General features: G+C 33.5%; 1 protein-coding gene across 1 annotated transcript in view; it reads left to right on the plus strand.

Annotated features, from left to right (window-relative positions):
• LOC145939356 (multicopper oxidase 3-like) overlaps positions 1-7,930 on the plus strand; it is a 34,477-nt gene extending 26,547 nt beyond the window's left edge. The window contains exons 2-3 of the mRNA XM_083043615.1: positions 6,693-6,935; positions 7,638-7,930. Coding sequence (XP_082899741.1) covers positions 6,693-6,935; positions 7,638-7,771 — 377 coding nt within the window. The 3' untranslated portion in view covers positions 7,772-7,930. The remainder of the gene's footprint in view (positions 1-6,692; positions 6,936-7,637) is intronic.
• The last annotated feature ends 3,687 nt before the right edge of the window (positions 7,931-11,617 follow it).

Consider the following 11,617-nt stretch of genomic DNA (forward strand, 5'->3'; position numbering starts at 1 on the left):
GAACCAAATATGATAAGCGAGGAATTCGGCCTTGGCGACCCGCGTAATCACCGGCAGGAGATCCAGGGAAGCGTCCGACAACAGGCGCAGACCCCAGGGAAGGGCCCGAGACCGGGAGGATAAATTCCCACCCGCTGGGTTCCGCCCCGTTGGACACTGGACACGAGGCCACAGCGTGGACGCCCGCGGCAATGTTGCGAGGGTCTCAAAATCCTGCGAGAATACCGCGATAATAAAAATTCTTGGCGTTATCGCGAGAGGTGCTGTTAACCTCAGTACGGCCTTGATAATTCCGCGCGGCGACAGTAAACGGCACGGCGCCGTAATTGGTTATCGCGTACGCATCCCGTGTGCGCAAGATTAAGCCAGCTATCGATTTCGGGCCGATAGATCCGGCAGATTGGTGCGACCGATCAACCCCGTAAGACGCGCTGCGGATTGAGATCCATTTTTGGCGAGATTGACGAACTCGAGAGGGACCAAAGGCTAGGAGAAAAGTTCTGGTGAGGCTACCCTCCAGTAAGCGTATGTAATTATCACGTTTGTAAAATTGTGAATCCGAGTCTCGGCCGTTCTGACGCGATCGTATCAATTAGTGAAATTTTGTCGCGTGGGCTCTGCTCTTTTTCGGGAAAATACTTGGTGTAAGAGCGATCGACGTCAAGCGGCGAGTACTGTTGCGAATTCGGGCACGTGGATAATATTAACGCGAAATCTTCGTCTCTCTGGGATTTGGTCATATATGTCGCGTCTCGTATTACATGGTTGTCGCGCCTTTTTATAACCTAGTCTATTGTGAATTTCTGTTGCTTATCGTCGTTGTATGTGTTACCCGGCTATGTCCGGACGTCCTGATGTTAACTCAGTCGCGAGGAGTCCGAAATTAATAGAGTGAGAGCGTATTTCGCGATCACCGGCGAGAGTGTAAAAGAGAGTACGCGCGAGAGAGCGAGAGCAACCGAGCGTGTGAGTGAGAAAGAAAGCGTGCGGAAAATCCCGGGCGCCTGCGATTCGCCTGTGAATTTCGCCGGTCGGACCGTGAAAAGTGAATTATTCCATCTATTGTAATACTCTCCAGTCTCACCGATGATCCGAACTTCCGAACGTTCACGAATTACAAGTCAGATTTTTAATGACTATCTGTATTATCGCGGCTATTATATCGTACAGTATTCTTCTATCGTATCGACGCGCTGATCTCGGACTTGAGCTTGTCGCGATTACAATTCTGTGTTCGATCGTCCGAAGTATTTTCTTTTGTATCAATTTTTGGTTTACTGTGTCTTTTACATTATCTCTTGTGATTATCTTCTTTTCGATATTATTATAGTATTTAATTATATTTTGTTATATTAAATTTTTCTTTTATTACAATCCGCTATTATATTTTTCTCTTATATTTGTTTTTATTTTTCTTTGTTTACAATAAAATTTATTACTATTATTTCTTATCTTATTTCCGCTAATTAGCGTTATCTCGTTTCTTTCGTATTGTCTGATTAAACGTCCGTGTTGTCCGTTCTGTGTCCATAACTTCGCGAAAAGATTGCAACATCTCTTCAGTAGCGTAATTTCGGCAACCACACCCTGCCCCTCTGCCGTTAGGCGAGCTAGTCAGTCCGTAGCGGGATTCTCGGCCTAGATTTCGTTTCGTTTAGTGATTAGTGAATGACGCGTGAAAGACCGCGTCTGGCGCCCAAAACTTTCGTATCTCGCGGATATCGTTCAGTTGCGGCACGCGCGAAACTACCAAGATCTTAGTTCTCGCCGCGTGTAAAATTAAAATCTCTTTGTTTTGCTGACGGCCCCGCTCCGTTCTTCCGACTTTTCGTCGAGTCGGAAAAAAAGTCGTCACGATACGTCTATGTAACACGACTCTTACTAGCTCACACAGCGCCCCCACTTACCACGAGTTACAGTCACTACGACAACAGCGACCTACATAGTAAGCGGCGACGGCATACATATATAAATATATAACGTAACAATATTTATGCCTAAAAAATAGCTTTCAAACAAGTTTTTTTTTTAATAAAAATAATTGTGCAAATTTCCATTTGCACATTGCTTTTTCACCATTTTATTTCGCTAATTAAAATGATTTTTCAATTATGGTTTCCTCATAGAGATAGCTTAACTTGCACATTGCTTCTTCACCATTTTATTTTGCTCATTAAGATGGTTTTTCAATTATAGCAACGTGCAAGTTAAGCTTCTTCTATAAGGAAGCCATGATTGAAAAACCATCTTAATTAGCGAAATAAAATGGTGAGGAAGCAATGTGCAAATTTCCATTTGCACAATTTTTTAAAGATTTTTATGCTAATGTGTTCCGAATGTTGTATAATTCGTCAATTTACAATTAAAAGAAATTCACCACTTCTCAACAAAAATATCAATCATGTAATGATATTTTATTCAGAACTTTCAAAAAGTTAAAAATTTAAATTTTAAAATAATTAAAAATTATATAAAAAAATTAACCATTTTGAAAATTCTTCCCAAATTAAATATTAATCATTCTTTAATAATATTTTCAAAAGTTCGATAAGCGATATTTCAAAATTTACGAAAGTTAAAGCATGTACAAACATTTTTTGAAATTGATAATTTTATAAAAACGAAAAACATTTTCACTGATCCTCATCAAATTAAATAGCAAACATCCTTCAATAATACTCTATTTATATAAAAAAATTTATGTAAAAATATTTGTCTAATATCTCAAAATTCACGGAAGATAAAATAACCACATAAATTTTCAAAAAATATTTTATAACAACTTTATAGAAAATGAACCCTTTCACCAATCTTTGTTAAATTCAATACCAAATATTTTTTAATGGTACTTTATTCATATAAAAAAAATTAGTTCGATATCTCAAAATTTGCGAAAAATAAAAATGCACATTTCTTAAAAATTCAAAATTTTATAAAAAATGAATTCTTTCACCGATCATCGCCAAACTCAATACCAAACATCTTTAATTGATAGTCTATTTATATAAAAAAATGTATCCAGATATCTTAAAATTTACGGAAATTAGAGCAACAACAGACATCTACATATATCTATATATCTATATACATATATCTCTATATATATTAAATCCCTATTCTGTCTGTCGTTGAATTGATCGGGTACTTCCCGACATGCTAGAAACACCAAATTTCGCATGGTGATAGGGGTCCATCCCCAGGTAATGGGAAAATTTCTGAAATCTTTAATTTCGGTCTAGGGGCGCAGCCAAGGGCCCCTTATTGCGCCATAGGATTAACATGGGAAAAAACTTCAATCTGGCCTAGGAGGCTAAAACTTCGTACATTGATAGCGGTAACTATAAGACCAAAGGGAAAAATCTCAAAACACAAAATTTCAATCCAGGGGCGCAGCCAGAGGCCCCTTAATGCGCCATAGGGTTAACATGGGAAAACTTTAATCTGGCCTAGGAGGCAAAAAATTTGGTATACCGACAGGGGCTAACGTAAAACAAAAGGGAAAAATCGGAAAACCTAAAATTTTTATGCAGGGGCGCAGCCAGGGGCCCTTAATTCTGCCATAGGGGTTTACACGGAAAACTTTACATGACCTACGTAGAAAGATAAAATTTGGTGTTCTGCCAGAGGCTAGAGTAAAAGCAACGAATAAAATCCAAAGGAGAAATTCAGAAAACTCACGGGCGCAGCTAGGGGCTCCTTAATATCCCATGAAAAAATATTCAGTAATAGCCATCTTAACGCCTGGCGTAGACAAACTTTTCCCCTAGTTTTTCATAAAATCTAAAATTTTATGAAAATCGAATCCTTTCACCGATCCTCGTTAAATTCAATACCAACCATCCTTTAATGATAGTCTATTTATGTAAAAAAATTTATCTTGATTTTTTTAAATTTATGAAAGTTAAAGCAACCACAGACATTTCTAAAAAAATTCAAAATTTTATAAAAAATGAAATACTGTATAAATTTGTATAAAAATTACAGTAAATAAAAGTGTTGTTCTACTTTCATTGTATGCCAAATTGGAGCGTTGCAAGTCAAATAGTTTTTGAGATATTTAAATTTAAAAAAACATGGGTGAGCACATACATATATACACACACACACATACGGACATTTTTTAAAAACGTTATTTTTAAATGTTTTGGAACATTCTGAACACATTGGCATAAAAATCTAAAAAAAAATTTTTTCACGAAAACAAAGCTTCCTCCATGAGGAAGCAAAAGTAAAATATAATTTTTCTTCAAAAAATCTTCTCATGCTGTCTCTGCACAGAGGTTGACGATCTATGTGGCTAGTATAGTTTTTTGAAGCAGCTCGAAATATGTCGACTGATGCAACCGAACCGTCTAAGATCCTTTAATCAGAAATTTTGTCTTCTGCCGATAGACCTTTTTTCTATTTTATTTTTCCTTCTATTATCAGTCTCAGGAGTTCGTATTTTTCTCCACGCATTATGTGACCTAGATATTGCATTTTTCTTATCTTGACCGTGAGTAGCAGTTTTTTTTGTTTACCCATGCGATTTAATATTTCTATATTGGTTACTCTCTGTATCCAGGAGATGCGCAGTATTCGTCGGTAGAGATACATTTCGAAGGCTTCGATAGACTTTTCAGTGCTAAAGATCGAGAGTCCAGCTCTCGCATCCATAGAGAAATATTGACAAGATATAGTATTTAAGCATGCAGACTTTCAACTCTCTACTAAGCTCTTTTCTGATGAAAAATGACCTCATGTTGATGAAGGCTATTCTAGCTTGCTCAATCCAAGCTTTTATTTCCCTCCTAGGGTCGCATATGTTGTTGACGGTGGCATCCATTACTGAGGTTACTTGTTCGATTGTTTTTCTATGAATCGTTAAGTTAGATTAGCATCTACATGAACCTTTGAAAACACTATAATTTTTGTCTTAGAAATATTTATATGAAGGCCGAACGACTCGCTATGTTTGACTATACAATCCATCATATGTTGTAGGTCCGCTATGTTGTCAGCAATCATGACAGTGTCGTCTGCGTATCTAATATTGTTAATGTTGTTACCATTGATTTTTATTCCATCGGTGATTTCGTTTAGAGCTTCTTTGAAAATAGTTTCCGAGTATATGTTAAAGAGGTGACAACACACATCCTTGACGCACGCCTTTCCTGATAGAAATAGTTTCCGAGGTTTCATTTTCCACTCTAATTTCTGCTATTTGGTTCCAATATAGATTTTCAATTATTTGAATTTTTCATCCTGTTCACTTTCGTCGTCCGTAAGATCTTCATCAATTTTGCATGTTGTACACAGTCGATGGCTTTTCGATAATCGATGAAGCATGCAAATGCATTCACGTTCATATCTTTGCATTGCTGTGTTAATACGTTTAGACAGAAAAGTGCACATACACCATACAAATGGTGTGCAAAATCCGACCGAGCAACCTCCCCGTGGTGCACATTGGATAACGCGAATGCCGGCGGTATTACTAAAAATCTTGTAAAATACAGGAGTGACTTTGAAATGCGATAACTCGACTCCTAGGCATGATAGAGCAATGTTTCTTGCGGCATTTTAAAGGAAAGGGTTCCTACTTCAAAGCCAATGTGGTGGCATTTATGGTTCCATCCCTGCTTTTTCCATGGACAACTACAAAGTCAAGAAATTTCTAGAGTTTTTTTGCCATCTGATTTTAAGCCTCACACGAAAAACAATTCGATGAGACAAATAATGCTACCTTACTCACTTTAAAGTTGAGGCTTCACTCGTTAAAATGCGCACAGAAACATTGTACGACCTCTCTAACAATAAGTTGAGATATGGCTTCTTAAAAATCATCAAATTTTGCAAGTTTTAAAGCGCTCCCCTAATTGTTTTGCGTAGTATATATATATATATATATATACACGAGATAAATTGTTATTAAAATAAAAAAGGAAATGGCAATAAGAGCCTGGTGCAATTTTTAGGACGTAATAATTATTTCTTTTAAACGATCTTCTGATACAGTGGTTTCTCGCCAACGTTTCGGCTCCTCCTTCGGGCTATCTTCAAGGAAATTGAAACGTTAAAGTTACATATACATGGTCAATCTTAAAAAATTTTTTTTTGTTCTCACATTGTTATAAAAATCAGATTAATACGCGGGTTTTGATCTTATTTTACAGTTTTTTGTAGGGAAAAAGGCTCTTCAGTTGGCTATGAGACGCAATGTTCACCCAATTTTTCATCTTGACAATGAACTGATGAGTTTACATTGAGTCAAGTTCCTTTTTATGCCTCTAAATAATTTAAATTAATGTTTTGGTATGATGTTAAACCTGATATATTTCCGCAAAAAATCTATTTTTAGTCTATTTCTAATAACAATCTTCTGAAATTCAATACATGATTTAAACGATCGCGCGCGTACATATCTATCGTCAAAGTAAAATCTAATATAATTAAAAAACGAGAAAAAACGCATGTTTCAGCCGGCGTAAAAATATATATTCAAAATAAGCTCATAAAATATATAATTAAAATAAAAAAGGAAATGGCAATAAGAGCCTGGCGCAGTCTTTAAAACGCAATAATTATTTATTTTAAATAAACTACTGATACAGTGGTTTCTCGCGAATGTTTCGACCCCTTGTTATTATTGTTTTTAATGTTATTAATGTTATTATTAATTAATTACAAAAATCAATTTTAATGTGTTACAGATCCTTTATCGGAAATGAATCATCCATTTCATTTACATGGTTATAGCTTCTGTGTAATGTATGCTGGCCAATTTGTTAATGCACCTAATAAGAACAGTATAACAAATAAGGATGTCAGTAAAGAGTTTGAAGCTCATGTGTCACGTTTAAAAAATTGTTATTATAAACATTGTGCTCCTAAAGATACTGTAATTGTACCAAATACTGGTTTTGTTATCTTACGCTTCAAGGCAGATAATCCAGGTTATAATTTTTCTATAATTCTATTGTCATTTTATAATTCTACAAAAATGTATTATTATACAGGGTGTCCGATTACTGAGTGACCAACGCTTAAGGGTAGATTCCTGGGATCATTTGGAGACGATTTTTCCTCAGCGAAAATATTGAAGCATCAATAATTTTTGAGTTATAAGCGATTGAAAATAAAGAGTTTTTCGTAAACTAAGCTTGTGGAAATAAAATATTAACAAAATCACATTCTTCAATTAATTTCAAATAGAGTTTACTTTAATAGAATTTTTATTTAAGATTTAGTTACAAAGATACATGATAGCAAAAATTGGAAATATGCATAAAATGATGGTCTCCCTCGACATTTTCGCTGAGAAAAAATCGTCTCCAAATGGTCCCAGGAATCTACCCTTAAGCGTTGGTCACTTTAATCGGACACTCTGTATATAATAATACTATATATAAATATTGTATGTAAATATTATAATATGATATATAATAGTATGATAATATTATAAATAATTATATTATAAAAAATTACAATTTTAAAGTATAATTTTTTAAGAAATAAACGAATAAATAGTATATAAAAATATAAGTATAAACATTTTTTAATACAATATATAATTATATTAAACCATTTTTTATTCTAAATTAAAGATTTTTGCACTTTAAATAAATAATCGATCAGAAATAATATTTATCTTACAGGCTGGTGGTTTTTTCATTGTCATTTTGCATGGCACACCGCAAGCGGAATGAACGTCGTCTTACATGTTGGTGATCCATCTGATCTGCCACCTGTACCACGTGACTTTCCAACGTGCTACGATTGGACACCATAATCACGAAATTAATCTATTAATTTCTATAAGTAAAATGAAAGATTATATAAAAATTTACTTTTACTTTTAATTTTTCGTCAATTTCTTAAAATGTATAATACTATGTACAATGTCTATACATATATATACTATATATGTTAAAAATATGAAAAAATAAAAAACCACATTGCATATTAGTAAATTGTTATTAGTAGTTGTTATTGTTATTAATAATTGTTTTTTAGTATAATAAGAGATTGTTTATGAATCTTTTTAAATTTTTATCTTTATTGATTTCTGAGTTACACATTTAAAAAAAATTGATTTTAACAATTTTCGAAAATTTCAAATATTTATAACTTAAAGAAAAATAAAAATATTGTCATTGATAGGGTGGTCATTTTTTTGTCTTTGAATGTTTTTTTCGAAAAAAAATATTAAAATATTTTTAAAAAAATTTAATGTTTTAATCAATTTTAACCGAAATTATTTTTTCCTCAATGAGACCCCTTCGATTTTTTTCAAGAAAATGTATATCATTCTAGACTTAAAAACAAAATTTTTGAGTTATTGGCGAAGAGGGGATTTAAATATTTTCGATTTTTTAAGACTATTTTTTGACTTTTTAAAAAATTTTTTTTCAAAAATCGCACTTTTTGGTGCTTTACACCACTCTAATTTAAAAAATAAGTATTTACAAAATTAATAGGCATTTATTTCAAAGTATTAAAGGGCCAAACAAACGAAAATTCCAATATATTAAAGAAATTAAAAATATTGGAATTTTCTTTTTTCCTGGCCCTTAAAACCCTTAAAACTTAAAAATAATTGCCTGTTAATTTTGTAAAGACTTATTTTTTAAATCAGAGTTGTGTAACACACCAAAAAGTACGATTTTTGAAAAAAAAGTCGAAAAATAGTTTTAAAAAATCGAAAATATTTGAATCCCCTCTTTGCCAATAGCTCAAAAAATTTGTTTTTAAGTCTAGAATGATATACATTTTCTTGAAAAAAATCGAAGGAGTCTCATTATGGAAAAAATAATAATTTCGGTTAAAATTGATTAAAACATTATTAAATTTTTTTTTTTAATTTTTTCAATATTTTTTTTCGAAAAATACATTCAAAGACAAAAAAATGATCACCTTATCAATAACAATATCTTAATTTTTCTTCAAGTTATAAATATTTGAAATTTTTGAAAATTGTTTAAATCAACTTTTTTTTTAATATGTAACTCGAAAATCGATGAAGATAAAAATCTAAAAAAATTCATGGAAGCTACTTTCAATAGATATAAAAACAAAAAAAAATGAAGCAAATCAAAAATGGTCGGGGAAAAAAGATGTTGATTTGGCGTGGAATGTCCCATATACATATATATATATAAAATTGATATATCTATATATATGTATACAGGGTGTCCCAGAACTGGCGGAAAAGTTTTTAATGACAAATTCTTCATGAAATTCTAAGTCGAAAAGTTCTCTACAAAAAAGTGATCCGATAAATAGAATTTGAATGGTGAGACATTAAAGTTGACGTATGGGAGCGCATGAAATTCGCGCGATCAGGATCGGCACGACCAAGTTCGGCACGGGTACTACTTATGACTCGTGTATCACGTCGATGCGTGTCCGTCATTACAGTATCCTGTTATTTTCTTCTGAAACCGTATTTCAGTATTACTTACACTATTATTTAATTATTTATTAATTAATTATTTATTTATACATTTATTATTTTTTTATTTTTTCACTATTTATTACTCATTATTTATTAATTTCAGTTTATTTGAGTAATTAATAAATTAATTGATAAAATTATGATCAATTTGTTATTTATTAATTTATTTGAAATTTGTCATTTGTTAATCTAATCAATATCCCGCATATCCCATAGTAAATTTAAGAATTACAACCAGTTATGTCAAAGTACAAAGTAGTTATTAATTAATAAAGATAAATATCATTTATATCAGACTAATTAATTCATATTATAAATAACAGGATACTGTAGAGTAATGACAGACAAGCATCATCGCGATACACGAGTCATAAGTAATACCCGTGCCGAACTTGGTCGTGCCGATCCTGACCGCGCGAATTTCATGCGTTCCCATACGTCAACTTTAATGTCTCACCATTCAAATTCTATTCATCGGATCACTTCTTTGTAGAGAACTTTTCGACTTAGAATTTCATGAAGAATCTGTCATTAAAAACTTTTCCGCCAGTTCTGGGACACCCATATATATAATTGATATATCTATATATCTATCTAATATATGCGCACAATATACAGGGTATTTCGGTAACCCGGGAAGGGACGCGGCAGCGGCGGCCCTCTCACCGGTGCCATAGAGCGCCGGTGGGAGGGCACCACTGCCTGCGGTGAGGACTCCCCCCTTCTGGGGGGAGCCCTCAGGAGAAGAGCCCCCGGAGCGTTGGCCGAATCTCCCGTCCCTTTTGGGAGGGAGAGGGAGCCCCGCTCCGGGGGCGGGGGGTGGCGGCTCGAGCGGGAACACTCGAGCCGTGATCCCGCCCCCCAAACTCTTTGGGAGGTCGTGGCGTGGGGGCGGTGCCCCCCCTGCGTCACAACCGAGAAAGGACCGCACGACCAATTCGCGGGGGAGAGTATCCTCCTCTCAGGGAGGATACTCTTCTGAGATAGGTAAGGCCAGGGGATGGCAAAAAGTCATGCTCGGCAGTTCCTTGCCATCTTCATAAACGCCAGCGAAGGCACCCGCTGTGGTTTTAGTGAGGTAGGTCTTGGACCCCATCGTCGATCCACATGTGAATCGATGATGGGGGACAAGGAGTCCCACATAACCCTCATCCCCTATCCGGGGGGTGAGTGGTACCATGAGGTTTCCACAGCGCAACAAAAAAAAGGGTATTTCGGTAAAAGCGGACCATCTCGAGTGGACGCGTAGAGAGAACAGGTAAAACTAATCCTATAAGTTCCTATAAAATTTTTTTTCTATAACGCATCGAGATACTTGTCTAAAGTTAAAATTTGAAAAGTACTTTTTTTAAAGAACTCATATCACTCGGTTGATTTTAATTTGTAATTATTTTTACAAAGTAAAAGTAATAGCGTGATAAATTCCTTGATATCATTTTTTAAAAATATTTTTATTATTTATTATATTCTCTATATCTTTTGTGAAATAAGATACTCTTGTTATATTTCGTAAAACTGTTTTTTAAAAAAAACAAACTATTTAAACTTTTATTTAAATAATAGAATAATTTTGAACAAAATGATACGAAATTGCATTGATTGTGTATTCAAATGAAAAGCCAAAATTACAAACAAATTAAAACTTTTTAATTAAAAAAGTAGAACTCAAGTAAATTTTGTTTCAATAATCAATGTAATTTCGTATCATTTCATTCAAAATCATTGTTTTATTATTTGAATAAAAGTTTATTTTGGACCGTATGTGTTTTTCTCAAAAACAGTTTTACAAAATAAAACAAGAGTATATTTTTTTAGAAAAAGATGTGGAGAATAGAAAAAAACTCTTCTCAAAGTGTTCCGACTTATAAAGTCGGAAAAATAAAAATAATAAATAATTATTACAAATTATTAAAATCTACAGAATAATTTGATAAAGATGTGTTAGAGAAAAAAATTTATAGGAAGTTATAGGATTGTTATTATCTATTCTACTTGTCCATGAAAGATTGCCCACTTTTATCGAAACATCCTGTATATACGCAATATCTATATAATCTAAAATAAAATCTATCCCTTTCAATAATCTCATCTAACTACTGCTCCGTCAAAATAATAATTGTATTATTATCTGTTTTTCAATCTCTAAAATTTATACTTTCATATAAATCATTTATTTATAAC

Source organism: Prenolepis imparis, unplaced genomic scaffold (genome assembly GCF_030444845.1).
Source record: "Prenolepis imparis isolate NDT839.2.m4 unplaced genomic scaffold, iyPreImpa1.0 SCAF_8, whole genome shotgun sequence".
In the NCBI taxonomy this organism is placed as follows: Eukaryota; Metazoa; Arthropoda; class Insecta; order Hymenoptera; family Formicidae; genus Prenolepis; species Prenolepis imparis.